The 15,084-nt window shown below is 48.5% G+C and overlaps 1 protein-coding gene across 20 annotated transcripts in view; it reads left to right on the top strand.

Moving 5' to 3' along the window:
• LOC139559012 (microtubule-actin cross-linking factor 1-like) overlaps window positions 1-15,084 on the top strand; it is a 259,756-nt gene that overhangs the window by 161,622 nt on the left and 83,050 nt on the right. For 18 of the 20 annotated variants that reach the window (XM_071374618.1, XM_071374625.1, XM_071374623.1 and 15 more), the window contains 12 exons: window positions 907-8,304; window positions 8,465-8,620; window positions 8,704-8,919; window positions 9,021-9,173; window positions 9,335-9,631; window positions 10,662-10,811; window positions 11,097-11,330; window positions 11,610-11,774; window positions 12,017-12,358; window positions 12,640-12,831; window positions 13,138-13,311; window positions 13,509-13,632. In XM_071374618.1, the coding sequence (XP_071230719.1) occupies window positions 907-8,304; window positions 8,465-8,620; window positions 8,704-8,919; window positions 9,021-9,173; window positions 9,335-9,631; window positions 10,662-10,811; window positions 11,097-11,330; window positions 11,610-11,774; window positions 12,017-12,358; window positions 12,640-12,831; window positions 13,138-13,311; window positions 13,509-13,632 (9,601 nt within the window). The remainder of the gene's footprint in view (window positions 1-906; window positions 8,305-8,464; window positions 8,621-8,703; window positions 8,920-9,020; window positions 9,174-9,334; window positions 9,632-10,661; window positions 10,812-11,096; window positions 11,331-11,609; window positions 11,775-12,016; window positions 12,359-12,639; window positions 12,832-13,137; window positions 13,312-13,508; window positions 13,633-15,084) is intronic. The other 2 variants (XM_071374607.1, XM_071374622.1) reach the window with 2 other exon arrangements.

Genomic DNA, 15,084 nt, shown 5'->3' on the forward strand with positions numbered 1-15,084 from the left:
AGTGCTCGCTTTCTCTTACCGTTGCTTCCAATCTGACCTGCCTTTTCTAGCTTTATCTTCTCTTTGATCGGTCTTTCTCTCCTTCCTTTGCTGTTTGTTTTTACCTCCCTTGTGGAGGTTTCCTGGTATATTGGTTCTCTGCATTTCTGTTCTCTATGTAGCCGTGCTTAGTGCTTTGTAGAACAGAGGTAAGTGTTCTTGTGCCATGCCGAAAGAGAAATAATGTGGGTGCAAAAGATTGACTCCCGAGCGGCGCAGCGGCCTAAGACACTGCATCGCAGTGCTAAAGGCGTCACTACAGACCCGGGTTCGATCCCAGGCTGTGTCGCAGCCAGCCTCGACCGGGAGACCTATGAGGCTCCGCACATTTGGCCCAGCGTCGTCCGGGTTAGGGGAGGGTTTGGCCCCTCAGAATGTCATTGTCCCATCGCACTCTAGCGACTCCTTGTGGCGGCCTGGCGCATGCACGCCGACTTCGGTCGTCAGCTGTACATTGGTGCGGGCTGGCTTCCGGGTTAAGCGAGCAGTGTGTCAAGAAGCAGTGCGGCTTGGCGGGGTCGTGTTTCGCAGGACACATGGCTCCTGACCTTCGCCTCTCCCGAGTCCGTAGGGGAGTTGCAGCAATGGGACAAGACTAACTACCAATTGGATATCACGAAATTAGAGAGAAAAAGGGGTAGAAAAAGAAGATAACTGTATTAATACTATATCGTATTGTATCTATTGAAATATGCTTTCCTCACCGTAATTATGTCAAAACTAATATTATGACTCTTTGGTGAAGGGTTATTTTTTTCTTGCTGGATACTTACGGGCTATGGATTCCTCAACAAAGTACTCATCAGACTGTTGAGCGTGTGAGTAGAAGGAAGTTCAAATATTCACTTACTTTGTTTCTCTTCACAGAGCCAAGCTGCCATTGGCGGAGTTATTGACCTGGGCACCATGGAAACTATCCCAGTCTTCCAAGCTGCTCAGCGTGGCCTCATTGATCAGGACACCTGCCATGTCTTATTGGAGGCCCAGCTCACCATGGGTGGGTTATTTCATCCTGTCTCCCCTGTGAGCCTATCACTGGAAGAGGGCTTCAACTGTGGCCTGATTGATAGTATCATCAGCCAATCCCTAGCAGAGCTGGAGAGTGCCTTGCATCTTGTCGACCAGACAGAACAACTGGAGGGCCAGCTCCTCCCAGTGGCTGCAGCCATGGAGGAGGGCCTTATCAGAGAGGAGTTGGGGCTGCGTATCCTGGAGCTGCAGATGAACACAGGAGGCCTGAGGGAGTTGGGAGGAAGAAGACTGACCTTGGATAGTGCTGGAGAGATGGGCCTGCTGACCCCAAGGGTCTACACCAAGCTCAGGTCACGGGTCAATCGGCGGGAGCTCGTTGACCCTAACACAGCTGAAAAGCTGAATCTGTCTGAATTGCAGCAGCGCTGCGTCCTCAGCGATGACACCGGCTTGCATTTGCTGCCAGTCAAACAGCAGCCAGGAGGCACCGTCTGCCTCGCTTCCGGCAGGAAGGTTGGGATCTTCCGTGCTGTCCAAGAGAATCTGATTGACAGGCAAGTTACGGTGAGATTGCTGGAGGCCCAGCTATTTGCAGGTGGGATCGCTGACCCCCGTACGGGACGCCGCCTGACTGTGGATGAGGCTGTGCGTCACAATCTGATGGACCAGGACCTGGCCTGTGCCATGCTGACCCGCCAGCTGCAGAGTGGTGGGATACTAGACCCTGTAAGTGGGGAGCGCCTAGGGTTGGAGGAAGCAATCCAGAGGGACCTGCTCTCACCTCGTCTGGCCCTGCTGGTGCTCGAGTCCCTCTGGGCTTTTATGGGGATGCTCTGGCCTGAGTCAGGGGAGCTGCTGCCCATTGCAGAGGCTCTACAACAAGGGGTCATCTCGGGAGAGCTGGCTCTGAACATCCTGAGACAACGCCACACGATAGGTGCCCTGTACCTTCCTGAAACCCCCAAGGTTGTGTCCCTGAATCAGGCTAAGGAGGTCCTTGAACCCAAAGTGGCTGAGATTTTGAAAGAGATTCAGATCCCAGATGTGCTACACAACATGAACCAGTCAGGCTCCCCAAAACTAAATCGCTTAAGCTGGGGCTCCACTGGGTCATCCCCTCCCTCCTCACCACCTGCCTCTTCCCCAGAGCACACATGTGTCCCCTCATTTCTTGAGGAGATGGCCCCTGAGGAGCAGGCACATCACCGCTTGCTTTTCCATTTAATGACCCACAGTTATATAGATGCCCATTCTGGCCAGCGCTTAGTGTTGCTCGAGCCTGAGCTGGTGGAACTTGTCAAGGCTGCTACTGGTCTGATCAATGTGGATCCTATTCCTGGAGTGGTTGTGTCAGGGTTGAGTTTGACTTCAGAAAGACAGGAGTTTATGGAAGTAGTGCCAATTGTAAGTTTGGCAGATAATCAGCAGACAAGGGAAATTGGAGAGGTCCAGGAAAAGAAAACATTCAGCTTGTCTGAAAAATATATTTCCTCCAGAAAGATGGTAGAAGAAGCTGATAGTCAAGGATGGGATGGTACACCAGACATGATATTGCAGGCTAAGCAAACTGGAATTAAGGAGATGGGACAGGTAGACCTTGACTCAACCATGAGAATAAGTGAGGAGGTAGATGGAGGTGTACACGGAGAAGTAAAAAGTGAAAAGGATGAAATTGTTATTTTTGAAAGTGTCCGGCCCTCAGCTGGACTACCAGAAAAGCAATTAATTACAGACTCGTATGAAGAGGGGCTGGTAGAGATTGAATCAGAGGGAGCAAGAGATAGAAGTCACAAAAAGACAAAGGATAAGGACTCACTCATGGAAGACATTGACGGTACACTTGTTGAAGCCTCAGAAATGTACTCAACACCATTTAAGACCGAGGCAGAGACTCTGATGCCAACCCAATCTGATGCCAACCCTATTCCACCATCAGAGACTAATGAAAATGAGAGCATGCCTGTGAGTGTTGGAGTTAAACATACTATGAAGGATGCTCAGAGGGTCACAGTGAAGACCCCACCCCAGGTTATGAGTTTAGAGGCAGCAGCAGTGAAGAGTGAGGAGGATGTTGAGCTGGAAAGGTTGACCTCAGAGCTTCACCAAGGGGGTCTACTGATGGAAGGAGGGCAGCGGCTTCTCCCAGATGAAGCCGTGGCTCAGGGGGTCCTCCCTGGACACACTGCAGTCAAGCTGATGGCCAAGGCAGGACTTTTCGGCGGTTTCCTGGATGTCAGTGCATGCGAATCTCTGAGCATGGAGGATGTGATGCAGGAGGGTCTGCTTGACGAAGACCTGATGTGGAGTGTGCTGAAATCAGAGAAGACCCTGGCAGGGGTAGTGGATGTAGAGAAGGGGAAGATTTGTACCCTGAAGGATGCTGCTCGGGCAGGCCTGATAGACTCCAACACAGCTGCTCGGCTTCTGGAGGCCCAGGTGGTCTCAGGGGGAGTGGTTGACCTGCGGAGGGATAAGAAAGTGTCTGTTACCCTGGCAGCCAACCTTGGGCTGATAGAGGAGGACCAACGAGAGAAGCTAGTTGCGTTGGAGAAGTCATACCGTGGAAAATACTCAGACCCAGATTCAGCGCTAACCAAAGCAACGTTGCAGCTGCAAATGGATGGGGTTGTCGATCCCAAAACGAAGTCACCTGTTTCCCTAAAGCAAGCCCTTGAAAGAGGTTTGCTTGGGCAGGAGGAAGTCTATCAAGCCTTGTCCCAGCAAGTGGCAGAGGGTGGCATCGTGCATCACAACTCTGGAGTTAGACTGTCAGTTGCTGATGCTTTGCAGCGAGGTTTGGTAGACCGTGCCATAGCCCCAGAACTGGGGGAGTTAGAGAGAGCATGTCAGGGGGAAGTCGCCCTCTCTTCAAACCCAGATGCTGCCCTCCTCCAGGCGTCCACAGGTGCCATTTTGGACCCTGATTTAAAGTGTAGACTTACATTGACAGAGGCTGTCTCCGATGGTCTGCTCGATGAGAGCACTGCCAAGAAAGCAATGGTTTCTCCAGGTGTAACACAAGGTTTGTTGGATCCACAAAGTGCCCAAATTGTGCCGTACTCAGACCTTGTAAACCAAGGCAAGATTGACATTAAGAGCGGAAAGCGCTTCTTGGAAGTGAAGCATTTCAAGGGAATCCAGGATAAGCAAACAGGTGAAATCCTGAATTTAGCTGAAGCAATTGCATCTCAACAAGTTGATCCGGTCCCAGCACTCAGAATGTTGCAAAGCCAGGCAGACACTGGAGGGATTATTGATATTTCCAATGGAGCTAGGCTCCCTCTGCCTAAAGCCTCTAAGAAAGGGCTGGTGGGAGAACATATGGCCAGGCTCATTGCCACCAACCAGGTTCTGAAAGGGGGCTTGTTTGACCCTTCCACAGGGCAGAGAGTCTCTAGCCTGAAAAAAGCTGTCAAAGATGGGCTTATATCCAGAGAAATGGCTGCAGAACTCCAGGGCAACTTGGGCTCCATGGAAGTAGAATGTGACGATGAGGATAGTTCAACACCCATTGCCTCTTCAAATGGGACCTATAGTCCTGCAGTCACATTATCAATATCCAGTCCAGACAGCCAAACCAAAATAATTATTGAAAGTTCTGAAGTTATTTCTCCATCCACACATCCAGAAGAGTCAGAAAAGGGTTATAACCCTTTAATGATCACAGAGGACATTGTAAAGACTCTAGAAGCCGGAACGTTCAGGCAGTCAGAAGATCTGCAACACCATGGCTCTGTACACATTGAAGAAGAAATGGAAGATGAACAGGTCTCAATAGCCGGGAAGTCATTGGAAATTGAGTCGGACCAGTCAATCAATTTGTTGGCTCAGTTTGCAATCAATGCGAAGAAAAGGGTTCAGCAGGCCCTTCAGGAGATGGAGACTCCGCAAGATGTTACTGTTCGACCACCAGAAAATGAAAACAAAAAGGGGTCTAGACCTGTGGGTGACAGTAGTTCAGTCACACAGCAGGGGCAGTCTGCTATGGGCAAAGAACCACGGATGGACTCGACAGGGGCCATTGGCAGAGAAGGTAGGGATCAACAGGGCAGCATAGACATTTCTACACTAGTTGAGAGAGATGAAGGGAAGACAAATGTGGCAGAAGACAGTATTGAGAGCGTGGTGGAGCAAGGTAGAGTGGAGGTTGAGAGGGACACAAAGATTGAGGTCACAGAGCGTGATGATCTTGGACATGCATCACCCCCTTCCAAGGAGGCCGAAGGAAAGAGCAAAAAGAAGAGGAAGAATAAGAAGAGAGGAAAAGGGGAGGTTGACATTGAGTCAGAGGGTAAGGATAAGGGTATTGAGTCCACCAGGGGTTATGTTACCCCACAGGAGAAAGAGGAGTCCCTTGTGCAAGATGTTCAATCTGCACTTGGAAGTGCCAAGGCACATTCTGTTGAGAGGTTTGGAGATCCAGAAGATATTGGCAAAGTAAGGGAAGGTTCTACTGTTCCGCTAGGAGCCATAGAAGATGCTCTTGAGGTAGAGAGCGATGGTACAGAAGAGTATAAGGTCTTCAAGGACCAAAGACGGGTGGAGAAGAACAAAACGTCTAAGATACCTATGGCATCAGAGAAGGTTGAACCTGTGACAGAGGAGATACCATCCATCCATGATAAAGCAGATTCTGAAGTGACAGTAACGAAGGGTGTTCTCGATAGCTTGGACAAAAAGTCTAAGATACCCATAGTAGCAGAAAAGGTTGAATCTGTGGCAGATGAGCGATCGTCCATCCATGATAGAGTATCCATTCATAATAGAGTTTCTAAGGATGAGCAAAAGCGGGAAGGCGAGCAGATTGTGGGAAAGAGTGATTCAGATGGGGAGAAGACGGTTTCTCAACAGACTGGACAACAGGGGCATAAGGATAGAAAAGAGGTGGAATTCACTCTGAAAACCCACCAGGCAGTAAATGACAAAGAGGCCCTTTTACGGAAGGCGAAAGAGAGTATCCTGAGGAAGGTGTTTGGGCGAGGTGTTAGTGAGAAGCAAGCTGCAGATGAGCTAGAGGCACTGCGTCAGGGAGTGGGGAAGAAGGAGAGTTTGGTGACATCTGTAGAGGAAGTTAAGACTGTGGGGAGTCCTGAGGTTTCACCAGAAAAGAGTAAAGGAATTGACAAGAAGAAAGGAGAAAGAGAGAAAGTTCTGCCTGGCCATTCTATGATTCCTGTAGCAGCAGAGGAAGTGGAAAAAGCTCTGCCATACGAGGTTAAAGGAGGAAGGAAAGTTGAGAAAGTTTTACTAGACCAGGCTAAAGAAGGAGAGAAAGCTCTGCCATACCAGGCTAGAGGAGGAGAGAAAGCTCTGCCATACCAGGCTAGAGGAGGAGAGAAAGCTCTGCCATACCAGGCTAGAGGAGGAGAGAAAGCTCTGCCATACCAGGCTAGAGGAGGAGAGAAAGAGGAGAAAGTTCTACCAGACCAGGCTAGAGGAGAGAAAGAGGAGAAAGTTCTACCAGACCAGGCTAGAGGAGGAGAGAAAGCTCTGCCATACCAGGCTAGAGGAGGAGAGAAAGAGGAGAAAGTTCTACCAGACCAGGCTAGAGGAGAGAAAGAGGAGAAAGTTCTACCAGACCAGGCTAGAGGAGAGAAAGAGGAGAAAGTTCTACCAGACCAGGCTAGAGAAGGAGAGAAAGAGGAGAAAGCTCTGCCATACCAGGCTAGAGAAGGAGAGAAAGAGGAGAAAGTTCTACCAGACCAGGCTAAAGAAGGAGAGAAAGAGGAGAAAGTTCTACCAGACCAGGCTAGAGGAGAGAAAGAGGAGAAAGTTCTACCAGACCAGGCTAGAGGAGAGAAAGAGGAGAAAGTTCTACCAGACCAGGCTAGAGAAGGAGAGAAAGAGGTGAAAGTTCTACCAGACCAGGCTAGAGAAGGAGAGAAAGAGGAGAAAGTTCTACCAGACCAGGCTAGAGAAGGAGAGAAAGAGGAGAAAGTTCTACCAGACCAGGCTAAAGGAGAGAAAGAGGAGAAAGTTCTACCAGGCCAGGCTAGAGGAGAGAAAGAGGAGAAAGTTCTACCAGACCAGGCTAGAGGAGAGAAAGAGGAGAAAGTTCTACCAGACCAGGCTAGAGGAGAGAAAGAGGAGAAAGTTCTACCAGACCAGGCTAGAGGAGAGAAAGAGGAGAATGTTCTACCAGACCAGGCTAGAGGAGAGAAAGAGGAGAAAGTTCTACCAGACCAGGCTAGAGAAGGAGAGAAAGAGGAGAAAGCTCTGCCATACCAGGCTGGAGAAGGAGAAAAAGTTATACCAGACCAAGCTAAAGGAGATAAAGAGGAGAAGGTTATACCATCTCAAACAGACCAGCTTAAAGAGATGATGCCGGGAAAGAAAAATAAGAAGAACAAAAAATCTAAGATGCATAAAGTGGTAGAAAAAGTTGAACCTGCGACAGAGGAGAAGCCATCCATCCACAATAGAGCAGATTCTGAAGTGAAATCCACCCCGGCTGATCTAGAAAGCTCAGTCTCTGGGGAGGAGCAGAAGATTGAGAAGCAGCAAGACAATAAGTCAGACGGTGATGTTACAACGGTGGCAAGTGGTGAGGAGCTGAACAAAATGGCTGCCTCTACCAAGAGTCTTAGTGGAGTTGACACCAATCAACAAAGATCAACCCACACCACTGCACCGTACCAAATCAATGCACACCTTGAGGAGAAAACTAAGGAGGATATTTCTTTGAGGAGAGAAATTGACCCACATGGCAAGGAAATTGAACAATTTAGGATTGGTACACCTGAGAAGGATGTCCACCCAGACACCCATCGTGTTATTGACGTTGTGGATGCCTCTCCTGAAGCCCTTGTATCCATGTCAGGCGCCCACCTGGTCAAGGCCTCTGTGGCTCCAGGTACCCAGACTGCTAAGACCACAGAGGAAACTGATGCACATCTGGTGAAAGATACTGAGGAGGACCGGTCTCCGAGCAAACAAACTGATCTTCCTGGCAAGGACATTGAACAACTAAGAATTAGTACACCTGAGGAGGCATTTTTGGCACCTGCTACCCAGCCAGCTAAAACTACTGGCAAAGAGAAGAAGAAGAAAACGAAACAGCAAGAACAACAGCAGGAGCAGAAACTTGACAGTCCCACTGAAACTGAGTGTAAAGAGGAACAGTACCTTGAGGAGTCCACAGAATCAGGACAGTCCTGGTCTGACGAGACCCCACAGTCTGATGCAAATGAGATTGTTGAGTCTGATACAACAGAGAGCTGGGAGGAGGAGGAGGATGGAGAAATCCAAGAATTGGAGATAAGGAAAGAGAAGAGCCCAGCTAAGACGGGAAAGGTAAGCAACTGATGCATTTAGTAGGTGAAAAGCAAATTGTCTCTACTTGATCATACATTATCTGTATTGTGTAACCCAGTAATAAGCTGTCAAATGTCCATTTTTTTATTGGAAAATTGCCATTCAGACTGATGCTTATCTGACATTCCCTTTCCATCAGTCCTCGTTGCTCCGCCAGGAATTCCTGGAACATGACCAGCAAATTGTGGCTCTGCTCTCTATGGTGAGACACATCGAGGTTCGCCTCAAGCAGCAGCAGCAACAGTCGATTGGTCGCAGCCTCATTGCCCTTGATGACATCATCAAACAGACAGAGGTAAGAGATGTAGTACCTGCAAATGTATGATGTTATCACAATAGAAATCTTAGGTTTCAAAATTGACCAACCTTTTATCTCAGACCTTGGATCTAGAACTTTGGGATTTAGAATCCCAGGTCAAAAAGGAAGTGGATGCTGCTGGGCAGCTGCTGGAGCCCCGCCCACAGGAAGTACCACCTCAGCTACTATTGGCCTTGGAAAAGGATGGGCGAAGCTTAGCTCGAGGTTACGAAGCCGCCAGAGGGGTTTCAGAAAACATCCTGCAGGGGATGCGCGCACACAGAGAGGCACATAAGGTAATGGGACAGTGGATTGAAATATGAGATCTGTGTGTTTTTGGTGTTTAATCCACTATTGCACCCTTTGCTAATCAGTGCTGTTTGTTTCTCTTTCTCAGGAGGCAGTGACTGGGGAACAGAAGTCACTTGGAGGGCGAGTAGAGGATCTTCTCTTCTGGCTGAAGGAGACTGAGGCACAAATTACAGGAATGGATGGGCAAACCCAGGGCGAGACTCCTTCTCAGCGCACCCAACAGCTCCAGCTATGCAAGGTTACCGCACTCACTCCACACTTCAAGTTTGATCTTGTTACCCTCTTCTTGTGCACTTTCAAGTGTGCAATTAACAATCTCATTCGGATTCAGCCTACACGTTGCTTCATTTCCAGCTAGTCCTCAGATCATTATCTCTCCTTTCTATCTCCCTTCCTCAGGAGTTGCAGTCATCTCTCTCGGCACGCTCCAATGACGTCAACGCGCTTGCCTTTGACATCCAGGTGTTCATCTCGGAGCGGGCTCAGGACCTGGCTCCAGAACAGAGCAGGCACCTCCTTGGGCAGCTACAACAGCTCCAGAGGGGCTTCCACCGAGCCGCTGGCCAAGCCCACGCCAAGACCGACGCCCTCGCCGCCCGGAGAGAGAGGGAGGAGGAGAGGCAGCGCAGACGTGAAGAAAAGGAAGAGGAAGAGGAGGAGAGAGAAAGAGAGAGACAGAGTGCAAGGGAGAGAGAGGTTGGCAAACCGCTGGCTATGTTGCGCAGTCCCATTTGGAGTTCTGGAATACATGTTTAACATACTCACAGATACATTTTCAATACATTGAATCATCAGTAATAACATACTTTACCATACAACGATTGCGGTCATGCTATCATTGTTTCAATTCTCCCTTTCTATCACGTTCTGTAACTGGCTAGTCCTTATACATATTATTAATCCTGTCCATCAAAGCAAATATGCCAACTTCAAAAATGATTCTTATTTCCCATATTTACAGACTCACCATCACAACCAACCCATATGTCAAAATGTATCACTTACATCAGATTAGCAAACAACCGCTGCTGCTGCGAAGGCTAAGACATCGTATAGGGACCGGTACTACTACTCCCACCACAAGCTTCTATTCCGAATGTGTGTTTGCTCCTCTGCATGTGTCCCTGTATAACACCTGTGTGAATTAACATGTCTGCCTTGCTCTTCCAGATTGCCACAGGAGGAAATACGCTTGTGCCACCACGGAAAAGGCTAGAGAGTTTATTTTTTATAAATCAGAGAAGCCTTGCTGTGGCTTGAACGCTTTCCTTTTGTCCTCTTCTCCCCTGTTGTACGACACGGGGAGGAAGGAACAAAGGCCAAATGAGGACACCGTTTGTTTGATTGTCTTTGTGTATCGTCGTTGTTTTGGCTTGACTGACCTGTTGATGATGCTGTGTCTGTATCTGTCGATCTGTCTGTCTGGCTGTGTGAATTCTGGACACATCATGCTCAACGTCTGGCGAAGTGTGCACAAATGACATTCAAAGGGTTTAGAAACAGGCAAGCGTGCACTTAATGGAAGTGTGAATGGGTGTTGAAGAGAAGTGCAAAAAGATCTGCTTTTTGTGTGCTCCTGCTCAACTGAGTGGAAAACGACGATAGGGGTCTGATTCAACGTTGTGGACTGACCACTGTTCATTAGCACAACGGCCAATATTACTTTTCTCACTTTTTTTTTTTTGCTTACATTTTTCTCTTTCTACCGTCATCCGTGGCTCTCCAGGTGGTGCAGCAGCAGAAAGCAGAGTGCTCACAAAAATTGGAAGGCCTTACAATGTGGTTGGCCGGAGCTGCCAGCGTGCTGGCCAATCAAAGAGCGGGAGCAGAGTCGGGTGACGTGAATGTGCTGCAGCAGAAACGGAGCGAGCTGAAGGTGAGAAACGCTCCGTTTTTTTCACATCCATGTCTCAAGAAAGAAGATAACACGCCTGTGTTGTTTAGTTGCTCCCAGACTTCTAATGTAGCCAGGTTTTGACCTCGCTAGGTCTCTTCGAGGACCCACAGTTACAGGAGCGAGACTGCATTCAATCTGTCGGAGCGCCTTAACACTGTGCATGTATTCTCCTTTCTCTTCACATGCAATTTTGTACAGCCTGCTCCAGGGAACTATGCCACACTACCTGTAACCTCTCTATATCTGACCCTCTCTCTCCCCCAGGAAGTACAGAAGGACCTGCAGACCAGAGGCGAGGGCGTGGCGGAGACCATCCGCTCGGTGGAGGAGTTCCTGGCGGAGCACGGTGACAGCCTGAGTCCAGAGGACAGGGCCAACCTCCAGGGGGCACTCTCCCGTATGAAGGAGCAGTACAGTGCCCTGACGGACACGGCCTACTCCTCCCTGGCCCAGCTGGACACGGCCATCAGCACCGCCGTCCAACAGAACACACAGAGGGTAAGCGTAAAGTAGCAGCGCTGCTGTCGAACACAGCACGTGGATTTTATTATTCTCATCTATAAGGAACCAAGGTCCAAGATGTGTATCTTTATGGATACTGTTTTGAGTACTGAAAAATTACTATGGAAATAGCTACAGTGTGGCAATTAACCCAGAGGAAAAGCTCTTTACTTTTCTGTGGCAATTATGGTGAAGGGCCTTTCTTTCCCTGACTGCACTTTCATTGGTAGAAATATACGTTTGATCGTGTTTCCCCTCTATTTTCTTCCCCTATAGGCGAAGGCAGTAGAGGAGCTGCAGGAGACGCGGTGTCAGATCGACTCGCTGCTAGAGGAGCTCTCCTCCCTGAACCAGCCTGGGAAAAGAGGAACTGGCATGACTGTTACTGACCACCCCTCCTCGCCAGAGGGAAGACTACAATCACACAGCGACATGCTCCAGGTCAGACATTCTCCTTGCTGTTTATTCACAAAGGGAACGTTTGTTCATGTTGTGGTATACAATTAAATGCACTATGAAACGTAATGCTTCAGAAAAGGGCTCTAAAACCGCCTTTTTAGGTGCTTGGCAGAGGTTATTGGATGACAGTCAACTTGCATCCCAATAGTCTTAAGGTGGCTTCCTCATCTCTTTTCCTACCTTTGGCTCTCTCTGACCCATTATGATCTTTGACCCCTCTACAGGCAGAGCTCCAGCAGCTCCAGGCCCAGCAGGCCCAGCTGATGCAGGTGTCCCAGAACGCTCGCTCCCTCCTGGACCAGCCCGACTCGGCCGTGCCAGCCGAGGAGAAACGGCGTCTGCGGGACCAGCTAGACCAGCTCCAGACCCAACACCAGGAGAAGCTGCGGTCTTGCCAGGAGAGGCTGAGGCGCTCGGAGGCCCTTAAGGACGAGCTGGCCAAGTTCCTCCAGGAGCAGGGAGGCCTGGGGACCTGGCTGGAACAGAGTGAGGGGGAGCTGTGTTCCCTGGGAGAAGGAGAGACGGACGCACAGGGCCTGAAGGGGAGACTGGAAGAGCACAAGAAGGTACATGTTGTTTTTTGATTTTCCTAGACTAGTGTGAGTTAGAGAGAAAGCTACATTGCATAGCCATAGAGAGATGGTTTACATGAGCAAGATGCAAGAATATAGGCTTACTGTAACAATAGATCAGGGTTTATATTGGCAGCTGGTAGCAATATTCACTCCTACTGTCAGCTGTATACACACAGTCATGATACTAAAGACACTAAGTTTACCGTTTCAAACTTTGGAACTGAACACATTCTTGACTGTATCGAACTGACCTGTAACCTGTTGTCTTCCAGCTGGCGGAGGATGTGATCTGCCACAGGGCAGACCTGCGCTTCGTGTCCATCTCGGGTCAGAAGGTGCTGGACTCCTTCCAGGGGGCTCTGGAGAAGGTAGGAGGGTCTGACCCAGCCCTGGAGGAGACCAGGCAGCTGGTCACTGACAAGCTACAGGACGCCAACCACCGCTACACCGCGCTGCACACCAAGGTGGGTCTCATAAAGAGTAGGGGGATTGTAGTCTTCATTACCACTGGGCTTGGTGTACCAATACATACTAGGAGCATATCCAAAATGGCAGGGATTGTGTTGAGACTCACTATATTCAGTTAAGGTCCCTATGAAATATAAGCCTTATTCATTATTTTACATTATTTTTATATAGCTACAATATCTAATAATTCATATTATAGCAATAACCATAATTGAGGCTGTGTGTAGAGATATTCAACATTGCTGTCCTGTTCATCTTTTGTTGATCTATGCTTACACCCCCCCCCCGTCTTCCTTCTCCAGTCGTCAGATCTGGGCGGGCGTCTGTCGGGTCTGTTGGAACGCTACCAGCAGTACCAGGATGAGGCTGTGTCACTCCACACCTGGCTCAGCGCCCAGGAGCAGAACCAGAGTATAGCCGGACCCAGCGGAGAGACCGACACACAGACACTACAGAACACACTGCGGGCCGTACAGGTGAGAGAGAGCATAGAAATAGGTGGGGTGTGCGGAATGATTTTATACAGTATATACATGTGACTGAACGAGGCGACACTATCGTTCAGTCACATGTATATAGAACTCTGTTTTCTATTCCCTGCACCTCAACATTTCTCCTCCCTTTTCCCTTTTCTGTTCTTTTTCTTCCCCCTCTCTCCCTGTGTTCTGGTCAGCTGTTGCAGGATGAGCTGGCGGAGCGGTCAGTCCAGTTGGAGAAGGTGAGGAGGGCAGGCAGAGAGCTGGCTAACACACAGGAGTCCCCCACTCTCAGAGCTGCCGAGATCATCAGCACTGCAGGTACACAAGCTCACAACTACACCACCGTACAAAGGTTTGGGGTCACTTAGAAATGTCCTTGTTTTTGAAAGAAAAGCACATTTTTGGTCCATCAAAATAACATCAAATGTATCAAATACAGTGTAGACATTGTTAATGTTGTAAATTACTATTGTAGCTGGAAACGGCTTTTTCTATGGAATATCTACATAAGCGTATAGAGTCCCATTATCAGCAACCATCACTCCTGTGTTCCAATGACAAGTTGTGTTAGCTAATCCAAGTTTATCATTTTAAAAGGCTAATTGATCATTAGAAAACCCTTTTGCAATTATGTTAGCACAGCTGAAAACTGTTATGCTGATTTAAAGAAGCAATTAAACTGGCCTCTTTAGACTAGTTGAGTATCTGGGGCATTAGCATTTGTGGTTTCGATTACAGGCTCAAAATGACCAAAAACAAATAACTTTCTTCTGAAACTCGTCAGTCTATTTCTTGTTCTGAGAAATGATGTCTATTCCATGCGAGAAATTGCCAAGAAACTGAAGATCTCGTACAACACTGTGTACTACTCCCTTCACAGAACAGAGCAAACTGTCTCTAACCAGAATAGAAAGAGGAGTGGGAGGCCCCAGTGCACAACTGAGCAAGAGGACAAGTACATTAGAGTGTCTAGTTTGAGAAACAGACGCCTCACAAGTCCTCAACTGGCAGCTTCATTAAATAGTACCCGCAAAACACCAGTCTCAACGTCAACAGTGAAGAGGCGACTCCGGGATGCTGGCCTTCTAGGCAGAATTGCAAAGAAAAAGCCAATGAAAAAAGGATTGAGATGGGAAAAAGAACACGGACAGAGGAAGATTGGTAAAAAGTGTTATGGACAGACGAATCTAAGTTTGAGGTGTTCCGATCACAAAGAAGAACGTTCGTGAGAAAGATGCTGGAGGAGTGCTTGACGCCATCTGTCAAGCATGGTGGAGGCAATGTGATTGTCTGGGGGTGCTTTGGTGGTGGTTAAGTGGGAGATTTGTAAAGGGTAAAAGGGATTTTGAAGAAGGAAGGCTATCACTCCATTTTGCAACGCCGTGCCATACCCTGTGGACGGCACTTAACTGGAGCCAATTTCCTCCTACAACAGGACAATGACCCAAAGCACAGCTCCAAACTATGCAATAACTATTTAGGGAAGAAGCAGTCAGCTGGTATTCTGTCTAAAATGGAGTGGCCATCACAGTCACCGGATCTCAACCCTATTGAGCTGTTGTGGGAGCAGCTTGACCGTATGGTACGTAAGAAGTGCCCATCAAGCCAATCCAACTTGTGGGAGGTGCTTCAGGAAGCATGGGGTGAAATCTCTTCAGATTACCTCAACAAATTGACAACTAGAATGCCAAAGGTCTGCAAGGCTGTAATTGCTGCAAATGGAGGATTCTTTGACGAAAGCAAAGTTTGAAGGTCACAATTATTATTTTA

The sequence above is a fragment of the Salvelinus alpinus genome, chromosome 29, assembly GCF_045679555.1.
Source record: "Salvelinus alpinus chromosome 29, SLU_Salpinus.1, whole genome shotgun sequence".
Taxonomy (NCBI): domain Eukaryota; kingdom Metazoa; phylum Chordata; class Actinopteri; order Salmoniformes; family Salmonidae; genus Salvelinus; species Salvelinus alpinus.